Here is an 18,095-nt window from a genome sequence, read left to right as displayed (position 1 = left end):
AAGATAAACATATATAATAAAACATATACAGAATCCCAGAGCAAATAAAATATACGGCAACACCAATTGCTTCTATCGCGGCATAATACCACTTTGGACCACATTGCTACATTACATTTGGCAAAATGGTTTGAAAAACCTCACAAATCTCAATGTCCTCATAAATACTTGACTGAATGCATACTATCATCATAATTTGTATCCTGCGAACATTCATAAACGTGCCATCTGTTCAGCCTTCTACAAGTTTCGCTGAAGATTCTTCAGGAAGATAAGAGGCAGTCATTCTCTGGGAATCTGATGGTGGATAAATCCATATCTCAGGAGGATGTCCCTCATCACCAAGAAGATATGGGGAGTAGGGAACAAATGAGGATGATGAGGTAGGAGAGACTAGATAACCTTCCATGAGTACCAATATTGACCGAGCATGTAAGGTCTCCCAGACCACTCCTCCAGCCATGCCACCCATGTCTCCCTTCTCCCTCAGGTGTCACTATGTTTGCCCTGATGAAGGGACCCTGCGTGGTTCCGAAACGTTGGCTATGCAATATATGTGACATGATTCTTCAATAAAGAACACTAGGATTTATTTCATCCTGTGAGTGCTGGTGATCCTCATTGCTGTTAACCTTGGATATGCGTGGCACCATGCGTGGACATCACTACTTGCTTTTTTACTGAGTGTCTTTCTGCAGGTGTCCAGAACCACACGCACCTATGTGAGCCAACAATTATTCCGGAGAGAAATCACAGCAGAGCACATTGGCTAGACATGTAAATTTGACATTTTGAAGATTAATATGAATCTCTGAATCTGTGGCACAAAAGTTAAGGTGATATTACACTCCCGGTTTCCCCACAAAGCTGCTGTAAGTACTTACCTTATTTGATGCCCCTTACTGCAATCATCTTCTTCCTTCCACTCGTTTCTGACAGTCCCTCCAGCACTGGTGCCGGTCTCTAAACCACCGCAGACTCCTCCTGTCCCATGGAGTTTGTCCAGCTTCCGTGCTCCCGGCTATGTCCATTCACTGTAATTGTGTTTTCTCCACCTCTGCTCTAGTGCGCATGCGCCTGCACACTTCGTCCTTCACAGTTCTTTGTGAGTCAGGAGTTCTTCATCCAAGAGCGAGCAGCGCTGGAAGAGGTAAGTAATTAGGTATTTGCCTCATTTTTTTTTTTTTTTAAATCAAGGGGCATATATCTGCTGCTTGCTAGCAGTAGATATATGCCAAAAATACTTTAATTATTCTTTAATTAAATTAAAGCAGAATTTAGTTCAGATTTTAATTCAGTATAAATTCACAGATGTGGCGAGTTCAAACTTTGCTGTCTTCAAGAGCTACTGATTCTGGCAGAATCTTCAAAGTTTGACACTTCTGGGCATGTCAGATGCCTATGGGCTGTGGCTCCATCTGCCAGCCCTATATCAATACAAGACATAGTAATGATGCAGGGGCTGGCAGATGGATCCACAATGCACAACAGAGAACCTGAAATCCAAGACACCCAGAAGTGTTTCAGATGCTAAGAGATTCTTTAGCTACCAAAGCTCTTGAGGACAGAGTCTGTGTTGAAACTGATTTCAATCTCCACAATATAACCCTTTGAAGCTGCGGCAGCTATTCTTATTCTGATCTTGGCTTTATAAAATGGCCTGGATGGGAAGGGGGTTTAACACCGCGGATGTCAACTGGTTAAATGACCTCTATCATTCATCAGTCACTTGTCCCCTTGATCCATACTGTTACTGGCTCCCCACTGACTGTTACTAGCTTTTTTCTGCTATCAGCCATTTGTTCCTGAGCTTTACATTAATGAACACATCCCCAGCATCCCTCTAGACATGCCTGCAACCAATCAGCAGAGTGCACAGCTACAGTCTGCAGCACCCATTGGCCAACAGTGAGAAGCAGGCACATTTAAAGTGATCCCAGGGATGTGTTCTTTCATATGACGAGATCTGAAGCAGAATGCTGTGATGTTTATAGGAGCCTGCTTGGCTGTCCCACCAAATTTGAAGCAAAGAACAGACTTAATGCTGACATCAATGGGTCTCAAAACAGGAATTTCTTTAAAAACAAAATGCTTTGAAAATAATTAATTGCACGAGACAAGGTAAGGTATGCGTACATTACACTTTATCTGTAAGTAACAGAGACGCTAAAAATTGTTTATTTATGCACTATATATAAAATGCTCCTGTATGAGAAAATGCTCCTTATCGCCACACGGTGGCGCTGCAGCAACAGCAGCCTACACTGTAACTCATTGGAAGTTTCCTAAACTCCGCTGCGTCAAGAGCCTGCGTGCGCGCTCCCGCGTGGGCTACAGTACGAGCTGCGCTTCCCTCAGTATCATTCCGCCCTCCTCACCGCAAGGGGTCGCCACTGTCAAGACAGCACGCCCACCGATTTTTTTTTAACCCGGAGAGTGAAGGGTGTCCGTCTCTACATCCGGCTCCCCAATTCACGTCTTTTTCGGACTTGTGTATGTGACGACGTCACCCCGGGGGCGCGACACCAGAAGACTGTGTGTGTGCCCGACTAGAAGAAGCTTAGGCTGCTGGCCCAGGTAGAAACCTCAGCTGGAGTCCCGCGGCTGCAGCCAGCAGTGGAGTAGTCCCCGAAGCACCGGGAACACATCGCACCAAGCCTTCCTCTCGCTCCTGCCTCAGGCTCGTCACACCTGGGAAAAGTTTCCGGGAGAGCGCACGGAGGAGAGCGGGACATATAGAGGGGCGGAAGCTGGGAGCAGCCCCCCATGTGGTGAAGGAAGTTAAAGCCGGAGAGAGAGTGTGTGTGTGTGAAGAGGGGCGTTACTGCCTATTCCTAACTTCAGCTGAGCTCCCCACCTGCTGCTCTCACACCCAGTGCGCTGTCTATAGAGGAAGCTACAGTGTGGGACCCTTCCCTGGAATTACATGTGGATAGGACTGCCATAAGCATCTTCACCTATGCCTGTAGGCCCCTGACATATGGGGGCATCACATGCTGCTTAAGCTCTCCTCTTCCTTCAGGACAACAGTGGAGTGACCCCCTTTTCCCTGATGTTTTATGCCATCTGCTAACGCACATGTGCGTTCACCTACCCAAACCAACACACTGGTGCCGCCCCCTTGTCATTCATACTGGGGGAACCTGTGACCTGAGGGGTGTGCTGACTTCTTGCAAAAGATAAGGTCTACTGTGAAGCATGGAAGGACTGTCCCTGAGTGATGCTGAGCAAAGATACTACTCTGATCTATTTGCCTACTGTGACACTGACAGCACCAAGAAAGTGGCATCCAATGGGCGGGTGTTGGAGCTTTTCAGGGCAGCACAACTCCCTAGTGAGGTGTCTTTGCAGGTAAACAATATCCTTTTCAGGCTTCTGTTCATCTTCTTTGACCCTTTAAAGTGACACTAAAGTCAGGAGTTAAATCTTAAAAATGCATTCAAATACCTTAACTATTAAAGTGGACCTTTACACCCTTTGACTAAAAAATTGCATCAGCATACAGCTCTGCATGGGGCTATAAAATCATCTTACAATTATTTAGCTAATCAAACATTTTTATTTTACTTCGTTTCTTTTTTCCACTTCCTGGTCCACTTTCTTACAAATGATGTAATTGTGCCCAAAAATTGCATCCTGGGAAGCAATCAGCAGAGGAGCAGAGCATTGCTGGAAAATCACATAAGGTCTCAGGGAAAGGCATTTTCCTCCCCTGAGAAGATGTGCATGGTCACATGTCCTAGTCGTATATTATTCCTCCCTTAGTAAAAATGGCTATGGTCAGAAGACTGGGGGGCAAAAAAGGGAAATAAGGTATGCAAAGAATACAAAGCCTGCACTTATCTAGAAGTATGTGTTTGTAGATTGTCATTACTAAACATTTCTAAAGGTTCCTTTGTTATTTTGAAGATATGGGTAAAGTTATGTAACATTTTTGTGTATCACTGTGCTGTAGATCCTCAAATCATCTCTGAATTGGTGCTGACACTGTCCTTCCTTCTGGAGAGTGGCTACTTTTGTTCTTCTTGGTCCCTGTATGTGTTGTAAAGTAGTCACTGCTCCAAGCTCACTCCCGTGATGGACTTCAATCTTATGTTTAGTTAGGTAATTTGTATTGAGATTGTAGTCCATCACGGGAGTGAGCTTGGAGCAGTGACTACTTTACAACACACACAGGGACCATGGGGTGACAGAAGTAGCCACCCTCCAGAAGGAAGGACAGTGTCAGCACCAATTCAGAGATGATTTGAGGATCTACAGCCGAGTGATACACAAATAAGACACGTTTGTTAATCAGAGTACCTGAATGCATTTTTAAGATTTAACTCTTGAGTTTAGTGTCACTTTAAAGTGGATGGAATCCAATACTTTTTTTTTTTTTCGTTTTTGGATAGAATGGGGAGGGATTAGAATGCGTGCCAGGTTTTTTTCTTGCTATTTGTATCCCAGTTGGGAAGACTGACTCACTCTATTTGTCCTGGTGACCGTTCTCACTAAAAGTAAAAGTACCCTAAATTCTGGGGTTGTCATCAGAATAGGAATAGATGGGAAATCTTCCAATGGGGACACTAGTTCTGGTGACTTTGCTGACCACCAGAGATTTGTCACTTCGAGGGTTTTCGTCTCACTTCCATTTGTTATAGGAAGTGAAATCTCTCCAATGGCACACAGATGGCAAAAATCTGACTGGTTATAAAACTCCCTTACTCTATCCAAAAGTAAAGAAAAAAAAAATAATGGTTTCAGTCCTACTTTATTGGTGGAGGGTAAAAACAAACCTTTGCGCCTGAGCCCAGCATGCGTTAGTAAAACTTTACATATCTTTTTAGCTACTTGGCCAGTGTATCCAGGTGAATTTGGTAAATAGTATGTTGATAAACGATATATATCTCCTCACTCATCCCCCCCCCCAAAAATCATATTTTAAACCCTTGCTGTATATTTCATGCCATTACCACAACTCCTTTATAAAAAAGAAAAATTCTACTTCTGATGTTGACAACGATACTTCATATAATTATTGGGATTCTAAGAATTCTGTAACCCCTTCTTGAAAAAGGTAAAATAAAGCTTTGCAAGTTTGGCATGTAAAAGTGTACATATCTTTGTGGCTACTTGGTGTATCCAGCTGAATTATATATCTTGTTCTTTTCAGCACAAGTTGGACCTTCATTGGTAGTAAATGTTAATGGATTTATCCAGTTTTATTTATTATCAAAGGAAAACTGGTGAAAATATTAACAAAATATTAAACTTTATATATTTTTATGCAATTTCTATGACCCACCAGCGAAAAAACCCCTCAAAATAAATTCTTCAATTCCCTGACATTCAGAGTGACACCTCATATGTGTGCATTATTTGTTCTTTGTACCCATAATAGGGCCAAGAAACAATAGTGCGCATTTTGCTTTTTTACAGCCTGCCTCTCATTCAGAAAAATGTCTGTGCCAGGTTTACAGTTGAACAATCTGTAGTATTGCTCCTGTTTAGCATTGATGTTCCGTGTGACAGAATTGATACATTTCCACTGGTATATCTTTTTCTCTTCACAAAGGATGTGGAAAGTCTCTGTTCACAGTGGTCACTGTTATTGGCTATCACAGTGAACATGATCAAGTCCTCCTGGCTTCCAGCCGTTAGTTTCAGGCCCAGCATCTGTGACAGCTCGTTCTCAGAGTTCGGGTAACGCAACCGAGTGTACTCCTAGCATGCCACATATATGTGGTGGACTTTCTTTTATGGCACATCCATGACCCTGGTAGGAATGGGTTAAAGCCCAAGTCTTGTGTAAGGTTTATCAGTTATCTGGTGGGAAAGGGTTAGAACTTTTGTTGGGTCTGTAACCCCATTAGGAAGCTCTTCTGTCACATTTGCTCTCTGACATCAGGACACAAAATGAGGGAAATGGTGGCCACCAGGACATGAATACACTGACAGGCAATAAAGAGGTTTTAGTCTTGTTCCACTTTTTGTCTTTTATTGATGAAAATTCACATGACTTCTCTTCCCTCTGTACTTCCTGTCATTAGACCAGGAAGTGAGGGGAAGTTTTCCCAGTGGACCAAGATTCTAAACTTTTTTTGCGACACACGACGCTGTGCTTTTTTTTTTATTAGCCGCGATCATGTTCAGTTGCGCGGGCAGTATCGTGGCAAGAAACCACGCCATCTGCCCAGCACGACTGGGGTGTCATTAGAAAATAATGGCACTGCCAGCGCGATTGGCGGTGGTGGAAGATTCTGCGGCCGCGTGGTTTTGGGCACGATTGCCGCTTGGTCATGCATTGCCATAGTGTGAACCTAGCCTGACACTGATAACAGCTAGCACTACAGGGTAGCATAGGTCAGGCTGTCACAGGTCACAAGTACCTGGCTAGAAGCTGTCCTTTTGCTAACAAAACACTGGCTGTGTGCAGGCAGGGAGTGGCATCTGCACCTGCTCTGTCCACTCACTCTGATTCCCCAGTTGTTTCTGGGATTGTAAAACATCATATGCCTCTCCTAGAACACCAGTGCAATTCTTCCTAAATGCCCACAAAATGCTACAGGAGCATTGACCAAACATTTCAGGGAAATTTCAATAGTTGCATATAGTATTTGGGGTTGAATAAAGACACACATCCATCAAGTCCAACCCAAATAGGTCCACGCATCATCTCATTCTTAGGGATATAGGTGTGGCCCTGGATATTACGGTCCCTCAAGAAATCCCGACGTAGATGACGGATCGCCCAGCTGCGTGAGTGACAGCTGGCTCTGCCTATCTAGAGGCAGAGCCAACTGTACCCGCCCCGTCCGTTCCGCCAGTCAGCGCTGGCAGATCGGAGCTGGGAGAGGGGAATCCAGCCCCTCCCCCTGTCACGGCAGAGAGCCGAGACAGGATCGGAAGGTGAGCGAACGCCGGTATGTGTTCGCTCACCTCCCGATCTACTGAGCCGACCTGTGACAGTCTCATTGTCACAGGCCGGCTAGAACTATGAGGTGAGTGAAAAGCACTCACCTCATAGTTCTCCTTTAACAAGAAAACAATAAAAACCTGACACGTGTCTAAGCCTACCGTATTTAAAACTAAGATTAAAAAACGATGCTTTTGTCTTGAACGGACTTGTTTCTCAGCTTGACTCGGTATTCTTGTGTTCTTCCTACATATTTCATAAAGGGTACAGCTTCTCTTTAGAGTTGTTTACACACAAGAACTTTCTGTTTTTGTTCAGATGTTTAATTTCTGCACAGTTACATTTTGATATAACTGCTGCGCAAAGTGGACAGTGGGATGATTTGCTTTGTGTTAATAGTTCAAGTTTTATACTTCTAATATTGATGATTACTGCTCTTTAGGTATAGTTAAAACAAGCAGAATTGTCTTTGAATAGCAGTGTTTCTCCAATTGTAGTCATTCGTATCCTACAATAGCAAGTTTTGCATTGTTTGCCGCCTTTTATAGGCAAGTGCACTGCAAAATGAGTGTACAAACACAGGTTTTTTAATATTTCAAATCAAAATGCAAAGGGTTGTGTTTTATATTCACTAAATTTAAATATTTTGCCTATTAATAAACACCACCACCCTCCTAAGGGCTAACACCATGTCTGTTGAGTTGCATTTTTCTGTACACCTGTTCTTTTTTTTTGCCTGATGAAGGGACCAAACGGGTTACGAAACAACGCCATGTTGTGACAACACAGAGGTCAATAAAATATTGACTGAACTTAATCTGCTGTAAAATAGAGCATATTAATAGGCTCAACAATGAAACTGATGTGATTGAGCTTCGTTTCTGTTTGTTAGATGGTGGTTTATCATATTTAAATGATCCAACACTTGATAAACCCATTAGTGATATAGAGACTAGAAATGCTATGGGTTGTTATAATAAAGGGAAAAAAACCATACATAATCCATGATAAATCGTAAATCATCATTAAAGCCTGGTTTCTTCATTTGGGCAACTAGATAAGACCTAGAGTCTCTAACAGATTGGGACCACAGATTAAACATTGACAACCCTTCTACACCCTCCTTTTTCTGTTTGTCTATTAATGGTGAATAAATGGTAAATAAGGAGAATTATTGCCACTGATCTACAGATGCCAAAAATGTTGTAACAAGTTTGGAGAACATGACATGTCCCTCTAGTATCTGAACTATTCTAGTATTTAAGCATGGCTTCTGGCAAGCCTAAACCCTTTTAATAAAAATAAATATAATATATATGTCCATTGTCTATTCATAAATGGTTTTTTTTAAATACTAAAATGATCAGATAAGCTGCCTGTGCCTACCAGTCATTGTGTGTTTATAAATAATAGGATGTTAGGATTATTTTAAAAGTTCATGACCTTTATCAAATTGGGCTTGTTTCTTGTGCAATAATGTAATCACTGTACTTCATTCAAATATCCTTATTTTCAAGAGTAGTAGATGATTCCATAACCCCTCCTCATTCAAGTGTTTCCCTTTTGGAATTTGAGCTGTGTGTGCAGTGATTTTTGCTCACATGCAATTAGTCGAGCAGAATATCAACAGTTTTGAACTGTGAAGAAGGCAGAAAAACCAAAAGATCTCTTATTGTGGAACTTGCAAAGATGCCACAGCATTCTAGCATTCGGCACAGGAAGTGGGTTGAATGCATGTTGGGTATCAATAAGCCCTGAAAAGGTTTGGGGGACATCTCTGGAGGGGAGTATTGCAGGAAGAGCTGCTTGCTTTGCCTTAGCTTTTTTTCTTTTAAAAGTGGAATTGGCTTTAACGAAATTTTCCTTTTAGTCCAAACATAATTTAGATGAACTATTGTTGGTGTTGAACTTTTTGTAGAATTTTTATTTTTTTATGTGTTTACCCTTTTAGAAATGCATAAGTTGTCCATATAGTGAACTTGGTGCAACTTTATTCATTTTAAGGTCCCTGTAAAGGACAAGGTGGCACTCTGCTTGTAAAGGAAAAGGGTTTAATCTTTGCCTATGGAAAGGCTTCTTCACCTTAAGAGCTGTGGAAAAGGGGAATATGCTACCTCAGGAGCTAGTTCTAACTAGCTTAGTTAATTGTTAAAAAAAAAAAAATCTGGAAGTATTCCTATATGAGCAGAATATAACTAGATATTTAGATTTTATAAGTAAAAAAAAAACACCAGAGATCTGTGTAAATGTGGGAACAGGCTTCTGTTTATGGTTTGGGATAGATAGATAGATAGATAGATAGATAGATAGATAGATAGATATAGATATATCTATATATAGATAGAGATATAAATATCTATAGATGGATATATATACTTTTTTTTTCAACCTGACTACCAATGCAACTGTGGTACTACATATGCTATATGTGCTTCCTGCTTGGTTATTTCTTATCTTGAATGTCTACCAGTCATGTGTATGACTATAAGGCGCTCTTTATATCGGTGAGATTTTTGCTCATATATTCACCAAAAAGGCTTTAAATTTGTATAACTATTTATACAGTAAAATAAAAACAAAATCAAACTGCCCTTTTAGTACAGCCAGCATGTAAAAATGTTACATAAAATACACAGTACAATACCATTTATGTTTTATTTTATTTTTTTCACCTAAGTATAGAAGCTATATGTTGATTTATGTGTTTTGTGAGTTGCATTTTCTTGTCACTTATAATTAAAATATTCCTGGCTACAATAAATTTGGCGTTAATAATAGGCAAGGATTATGTGAGTACATCAGTCAAGCATTTCTTCTTAGGTGGAGTCTTGAAAGCGACGCTAAGATATATCATTGTGGGGAAACTTGCCTGGTTGCTTCTAGTAGCGCTGTTTATAGCAAGGTAGCTATCATGACTAACAGCATTAATTATTGGTTGTGAATCATGGTAGGTACAGTAAATTTGTAGCTGTATTCTGAATGACGCTGATGACAGACCTTCTCTGACTTGAAATCCTCTTTTGATGAGGGCAGCTTAGTTGTGTCCACCTCCCCCCTTCCCACTTATCCATGCCTCCCCTCCGTGATGTGTGGCTAGAAAGGTTGGGGTCTGGTGGCTCTAGTGCAATTGGAGCATTCCAGGAGTAGTCTGGCCAGAGGCCGAACAGACCTGGGCTGATGTTAGATGAAGCAACCACTATCAGAGGAGGACACTATGGAAGAAGAGTGTCACAATATTGAGGGCTAGTTAAACCAGCCCCAGTGCGTTACGGCCTGATTCGGTGCCGGATTGCACTGGATCGGTTCCTGGCCGACTCACTACATTCTGGGGCAGGAGGGGGCATGGTGGTGCATTGAAGTCAAAGTTGCCGCAGTGTGATTGTCCGCACCGGAACGTGTGGCAAATCAATGCCTGTGTTCCGGTGCTGTCAGAAAAAATGTTGCATGCACTAGGGTTGGTGTAAACTTACATAGTTACATAGTTAGTCAGGTTGAAAAAACCCTGCCAGGTTATATTTTTCTTTAGATGTCTCATTGGGGAGATTTCCCTTTGCATCCTGTCCCAGAGACACAACAGGGAGAAAGAGAAAATCCCTGCTAAATGATAGTTGTCAACAGAAAAGGTGTGCACATTGGAAGCTTTGCCACTCGCATCTTGTCCTTAAAAATTACTTAAATACATTTAAAATATTTCAATATTCCTTAATGTTTTTTTATGTAGCCCTGACCATAACAAATAAAGAAAATCTCTACGAAACCACTTTGCATTCCCTTTTGATGGAAAAAAAATAATTCATTCAAAGTTTGCTACTGTACTCTTGTCCGTTTCTGTCATTAAAGGGTTATTAAACCCTCAAGTTTTTTGGCATAAATCTACTGCTAGCAAGCAGTAGATATAGGCAAAAACCTTAAAAAAAACCCAAAACCTTTTGAAACAGGTTTAAACATACCTGTCTAAACCGCATGCTCCCGTCCGAACATCTGAAGAGTCTCAGGCGGCCGCAAAGGATTTTGGGGCGGGCACATGCGTACTTCAGATGTTCGGCCGGGAGATCAGGAGAGACACAAGGTAAGTCTATGGAGCAGCGTGCACCCGCACAGACACCGTAGGACATCAGAAGAGGAGGACAGAGGAGTCAGCGCTGGAGGGTCAGCTGAAAAAGACAGTAAAGAAGAAGATGATCAAATCAAGAGGCATCATTTAAGGTAAGTCCTGACACTAACATTGGGGGAAGGGGGGGAGAAATAGCCTTTAATGTCACGTTAAGTGAGATTGTTCCTAATGCTGACTCTACATGGTTTGCTAGAACCCTTTAAGTCTTGCTGTCTACCCCAAACTACTGTAAAAAAGGCATAAGAAGTGGGGCACTGCCATGGGGAACATGTGCCATGCCAACATAGAAGCAACAAAACAGCCTATGTAAAGGGAAGTCTTGGAGTAAAAAAAAAAAAAAAGTTTAAAGCAAGATAAAATGAGATAGTGATCTACAATAATAACCACAAAAATAGGCTGCAAATAGGTCGATTGCCCAAAGTGCTAGCAATTAGAAATAAAGTATGGCTTCCTAACTCTCCTTACCTTTGCCTATGCAGTTTGTAAGCTTTGCTTTCCCTTCAACAGCTACAACTTCACTGACATTATGGCTGCTTTTGACCCCTTTTATAGTGAGGTAGAGGCCTAAAAGAACCTTTGTTGGTCCTTAGCCTCGTGGCCATAGTTGAAAGGCAATTCAGTGCATTATGGTTTTCAGAAAATTCTCCTGGATGAGTCTGTACATAAATTTGCGAATCTTGAATCTGCAGCATTCACCACAAACCTTATTCCCAATGACTAGGGACAAAAAACGAAAAAAAAAAACATTTTTGGGGCAAAACCTAGAATGTTATGATTCTAAAATCCGTAAAGTGTCAGAGTCAACCTAGCACAGCCTTTATTTTTTTTTTTTTTTTTACCCTTCCTGCTCTATCCAATTTTGGATTTGTTTTTAATGAGCAGGCCAACGCAAGCTTTGAAAGAAAGTGCATTAGAGCACAACCACTGTGTAGCTAGCACCACAGAAGCAGCAAGCATTACAGAAGCAAAAAGCAGAGTTTTAATGCATAGATAAGCCTGTTCCCCATGTGCATATATAATTACTAACTATACATAGAACAATATTTATTTATAATTATATATTTAACCCTATTCCTTCTGGAGACTTTTTTGCATGCGTGATAAAATGCATATTGTAGGCTTGAATATTACATAAAACCCCCAAAACATTATATATTTTCTGAAAGCAGAGAACCTGTAGAATAAAATGGCGGTAGTTGCAACTTTTTATGCCACACAATATTTGTTCCACTGTTTATCAGATCTATAGTTTCAGTAAATGAATTTTAGTGCATGCATACTTATAATACCCAAATGTTTTGTAAAATCTAAAAGATCATTTTGTTTTGTTTTATGAAACTTTGTTTAGACTTTTTTTTTTCTTCCCATTTTTGTAAAGCGCTGCTCAATCTGTTAGCGCTATATAACTCCTGTATAATAATAATATAAATTATTATCACAAGGGCAGGTGACCGATTCTCTGTAAGGAGACATCAGGGGTCAATTAGAATCTTAATAACACCACTGCATTCTGTTGAAGCTGAACAAGCACAGTCTGTGCCAGAGCTGCCAGAGTTTGACCGTTCTAAATCTCCCCCTGATCCCTCAGGTTAGTATGAGCCCGGAAGCTCTTGGCTTTGAGTACTTCTGGGCTCGTACTTCCCTGGGGAGATCAGCGAACGGATGTTTTCTGATCTCCTGCTGCTCTCCATTCTGAGGCCTGCCTTTGGAGGTTCCAGGCACCCAGAAGGGACAGGTAAGCCAGGGACGCATGGTTTGTCAGGCAGAGAAGGTGGCACCTTAACACAGATGAAGTGTTGCTACCCAAATCACTTCTACAAAGCTGACCGATTACTGTTTAAAGGTCAAACTGCTGTAGTAGCTGGGAGTTTGTTTTACATGCCAGTGCTGCTGACAACTTAGGGGTATGTCTAGTAATTACCCAAACTTAGCCTTAGAGCTCCCTCTCCCCCTCTTGATGATTTCCCAGCATTCCTTTTTACTTTTACATTGCTCCTATAGCAAAAAAAATGCTCTAATTCCACCCTGTGACGACATTATCAGGCTTGTAAAGTTCTTGCAGGGCAAGCTGCTGGGAGCTCAGCTCCTGATGGTATAGGCTTACCCCCAAGAACAAAATATCCTAAGAGCTTCTCACATGCTTTAGAAAGGGTCTAAGGGAGTGAACACAGCAGCATTATTTTGCTAGGAATAAAATCAACATATAGTCTCTTAGCAATGTGGAGCTACTCTCTACAGCATTATCTTGTGAGTCCAGGCCAGTGCCAGGCTTTTGAAGCCTTGGGTTTACTGGAAAAGGATGGATGTTGGATCACTGAACATGTGAGTCTGGGGATCAGTGCTGGAGAGCAGGGTGAGTATTACAGTCAGCGTTGCTTCTTTTTTTTTTTAAACTACTGCTGGGGATCATTTTCTTTGAATTATTATTTAGTTATTTTAACCAAGCTGAGCTTTAAGCAGGTACTAGTTAAATTGAATTAGGGAGTCTGCCTGGAAGCATAATCCGTTTGATTTTTAAATGATAGCCTTAAATCTAAAGGTCATGTGATAGATATATATTCCTTCAAATCTGTTTTAGACTTTCTTACTTTAACTGATGGAACTAATTATAGCATTTGCTGAATGTACAGATTCTATTGTATTGTTTGAATGGTTTAGTTACTGCAGACTTCTATGGGACTTGGGACACAATACAATTAGCCATGTTTTCTGAATAAGGACTACATTGCCCATGAAAATTTGGGCTCACTTCATATTATGGCAGGTACCCCATGTAATGAGTGTTCACTGTCGTACCTAAGGTTCAAAGCCATTGAGTTCTTTAAAAGGTGCACACATTAAGGAGGAGAAGTAGAGAAAGAAGTTGGTAACCAGATGTATGGAATTTAGTAGTGAAAAAAAACTCCAGATTTACTAAAAGGTTGATATAAATATAATTTCTGCACACGCAATTTGGTAAAGTCTAATTAAAATTTCCATTTCAGTCTACTGCTATTATTATTATTATTATTATTGATTTATATAGCGCCAATAGTTTGCGCAGCGCATTACAATATAGGGAAGACATTACAATCACAATACAAATCAAGACAAGATGGTAAAGAGGGCTGCTATGAGCTGTAACCCTTGTGCTGCCTTTTTTGCACACATGTTACATTGCACATTTTAAACCTGAAAATTCCTTGAAAGCCCCTTGAGTTTTATATTCTGAAATCAGAGACCCTGTAGAATAAACTGGAGGCAGTTACAATTTTTTACGTTGCATGATATTAGGATATTTATCAAACCCAAAAATTCAGTAAAAATTACACAAGTTAGTGCACAAAAAAACAATATAATGAATACCCATTTGTTTGTAAAATATAAAAGATGGGTTTATGCCGAGTAAATAGATACCCAACATGCTCACTCCCTCCAGACTGCTGGAGTGGTGCCACAGCCTCTTTGCTGGGCTCCAGTGGTCTAATGACTGCTGACATCATCACGTCTAATGCACACTCGTCTAGAGTACTGCGTCCTTGCAGGCACTGTTTCCTGGCAGTTTTACTGAATAACATCGGAACTTGGTTATAGTTTTGGATAAATTCTTCTTGTGAATTTGGCAGGCGTTTGCTAATGACCAAACGTTTTATAATGTTTTTCAGATAATGGAACTGTGCGGAGCAACAAGGCTTGGCTATTTTGGAAGAAGTCAGTTTTACATTGCATTGAAACTTGTGGCAGTAGCACAGTCTGGTTTACCTCTGCGGGTTGAAAGTTTAAACACTGGTAAGTAAAGAATGGATAACTTGAATATATACCGCGCCAAGCAACCTGATGCAAGATTCAACTTTTTAAAAGTTATTTTGGTAAACCTGTCTGAAAGAGCCTGCACGCTTCTTTGCTTACAGTTAAATGATCTACACCCCGGACGCCACCTAAACACAGAGCACCTGCTCTATAGAAAGCTGATGTTTGTTTCACACCTAGGCGTCAGCGTTTTCACGCATATTAGCGCATGTTTTCTTTTTTACGTGCATTAGATGCACATAGACAAAGTTGCGTGTTTTATTGAGCAGATTGAAATGCATTGCAGTGAATGAGCAAACGTGCATTAAAACCATGCTCAGAACTTTGGAAACCGCTTGTGTTGCGCATTTCCATTTCCTTTAATTGGAAGTCTATTTGGTCAAAGACGCTGTAATCTGCCTGAAAAAAAGCATGTACTTGTTATGTACTTTTCCCAGCGTTCTGCATTTACAGCTTGCGACAAAACTCTCAGGTGTGAACAGTGGCCATAAAAATGTAATGGGATTTCTTGTGCTGGGAGTTTTGTCGCGCTTGGCTTTGAGCCTAGGTGTGAACTGGGACTTTGAGCTCTTCTTGTAATAAATAGCAAGTGCTGTCATGTAAAGTTGTTTCTACTGAACCTCTCTGCTTCATTACTGCTTTTCTGAAGACCTACACATGGGTTTATATACCCAAAGGGGGATACTGTAAGGAACTTACGACAAACTAGTATTGACTTAAAGTGTATTGTTTTTAGCTTTCAGTCAAATTTGATAAAGCCCCAGTATATGATTGCTATGTTCCCATTCTCACAGCATACCGAAAAATATATTATATATACAACTGATAATATATTCTGCTAATACAGTACATACAAACGCAACTCCCCAGCCCCTCCTTGCATTACATAGCTTTCTCCTGAAAGTCAGTCTGCTTTATAACTACCTTCCTGTTGTAAAATCAATTGTGCAGCAACTGCCAGAAACAGCCTTTAGTTTTGCTTTATTTAAAAATAACTATTATCATTTCAATGTGTGCTATTCCTGCTGTATATCGTTTGACTTCACAGATTTACTAGAGAATTCTTGAATTTAAGAGGTTAATGAAGTTTGTATTGTGTACATTGAAAATCATGTACATTGGAATTTTACAAAACAAATAATGAACTGTGTCATTTATAATATCTAAATGTATTTCTGTTGGCTTTTTACTTGCTGCGCTACAAATAAAGCAAAATGCAGTGAGAATGTCTGCACCCTTGTGCTAATAGGGTTATTTGTCTTTTAATTATTAGACTTTACTCTATTTTGGAATATGTAATTGTAGGTGCCTTGTTTAATGTGTTTTTCTGTTTTCTGTAGTAAAAGATCTACCCCTGCCAAGATTTCTGGTGTCTAAAAATGAACAAGATTCAAGACATCCAGTTGCTCACAGCTCAGATGGAGACAATTCCTCTTCTTACTCTGGGGTCATTCCACCACCTCCTGGAAGAACACAGGTCAAAAAGGGTTCAGTTAGCTATGATGTGATTCAGGCACGTGGTCCAGCAGAGCAGCAGGTAATGTGACTTTTAGTGGTGTACTGGACGTTCAAGTTATACTCGAATTGAGCAAATAAAATATTGATATCTCATCTTGCTAAAGTAAATCTGGGTATATACTGTACGTGCTACAGAAATGCCTGTAATCTTGGTAATGAGGTGCCTTTAAGGTTCCGCAAGTTAGATTTTCAGTTTTAAATATTCTTCATCAAAACTGTTTTTCTTTATATTGCATAATCCTATCTGGGGTGGACAAAATAATGTACACGTGAAAAAAAAATGCTGTTATTGGCACAATCTCCAGTCAAAAATCTTTGCAGTTGATTTTACAAAACTGATTTGCTTAAGAAAGCTCTACACTGAGGCATGATACCAAACAAGCTTAAAAGGTATTTGGGGTTTAATTTACACTTTAAGGCTCCTTTTCATGCTTTCATTTTTTTTCCCCTCAATTATCTGCTGTACAAAGTCTGTTTACAGAGATCAGTAGCTCAATCTGACATTTACACGCACATTTGAATGACTCATTCCAATAGCTCCGTCAAATCAAAAGTTTTGTTGGCTAAAGCAGTGTCGCAAGGCAGACCGTTTCTGCTGGGCTGTCTCTAAACAACGGTGCTCTGGCAATCTTTTGTGTATTAAATCTTTAAAACAACGATTGGATACTTATAGTCTGATATAAAACATCAGTTTAAGATGATATTCTTATTCCAAAACAGGCACTTCCCAAAGTACTCCCCCAGGTGATTAGAGGCCTCACCCCAAACTTAGTCAAAAAAACTACACATTATACAACCTAGGTTGTGCCGGGTTTTTTTTGAGGGTACTCATATAGTTATAATTGGTACAATTTTGTTGATGTTCATATAAAACATTTATTGCATAATTATAAATATTAAAAACAATGCTCATATATATACATGATTCTTATAACCCTAAAATTATTACTTCTTTTCACATTTCATAATATTTTATATATAATTCATATTTCACTATGTATATTCATAATTCCTTGATTTTCATATGCAGTGTTGTATTGCTTTGTTAGTCCCCTACGCGTTACGCTCGTAGGCTTCTTAAAAATTGTCATTTTATTTTTTTTACCTTGTTCTAGAAAAAAGGTTACCAGAAGAGGTGTGTGTTGTTGTTTTTTTGTTTGTTTTGATGCACTCACAGATAAAAATGCTGTTTTTTTCATTACTTTGATCAGCCATTTCTGCTGTTGCTTTTCTCTTACTGTTATTTTTTATTTTTTTGTCTTTTTCTTCAAAACAAATAAAACTCAAAAGCATTGCATTTTGTAGCATCAAACTGGTGCTACATTTTTCTTTGTAAAATCAAAGCAGATACTTCAGTGGGTAGTTTTGAAGTGAAACTTCTAAATATTGCTGCATATTTGTTACAAAGTCTTGTAAACATATAATGAGAACACATAATGAGAACACAGAATAACTATGCACATGGGTAAAGTGTGTATGTGTGTGTCTGTGTTTGGTTGTCTCACGCCCCTGTTTAGAGGGCCTCTCCGATTAGGCATCCGATCGAGTCCGCTTAAAAAAACCAAAACCGATCGGATGCCTAATGCAAGTCTATGGGCAGCCGTGTGTAAACATCTGGTTACCCCCGGCTCCAGCTAGGTCCGAAAAAACAGAACAGTGTTCCATTTCAACGTTGTCTGATGTAAAGGTACACATGTCCGTTTACATCAAATTCCCCATAGACAGACACGGGGTCCCGCAGTTTCATTTTTTTCAGTGGCATCCAATCCGTACTGC

The 18,095-nt window shown here is 40.1% G+C and overlaps 1 protein-coding gene across 5 annotated transcripts in view; it reads left to right on the top strand.

Annotated features, from left to right (window-relative positions):
• Positions 1-2,380: 2,380 nt before the first annotated feature.
• Positions 2,381-18,095, top strand: part of REPS1 (RALBP1 associated Eps domain containing 1) — a 67,995-nt gene continuing 52,280 nt past the window's right edge. The window contains exons 1-3 of one of the 5 annotated variants that reach the window (XM_018567337.1): positions 2,381-3,351; positions 14,657-14,780; positions 16,142-16,338. In XM_018567337.1, the coding sequence (XP_018422839.1) occupies positions 3,199-3,351; positions 14,657-14,780; positions 16,142-16,338 (474 nt within the window). In that variant the 5' untranslated portion in view covers positions 2,381-3,198. The remainder of the gene's footprint in view (positions 3,352-14,656; positions 14,781-16,141; positions 16,339-18,095) is intronic. The other 4 variants (XM_018567336.1, XM_018567338.1, XM_018567340.1 and 1 more) reach the window with 4 other exon arrangements.

Source organism: Nanorana parkeri, unplaced genomic scaffold (genome assembly GCF_000935625.1).
Source record: "Nanorana parkeri isolate BGI_ZX_2015 unplaced genomic scaffold, ASM93562v1 scaffold1031, whole genome shotgun sequence".
In the NCBI taxonomy this organism is placed as follows: Eukaryota; Metazoa; Chordata; class Amphibia; order Anura; family Dicroglossidae; genus Nanorana; species Nanorana parkeri.
This window is presented reverse-complemented; position numbering and strand designations above follow the sequence as displayed.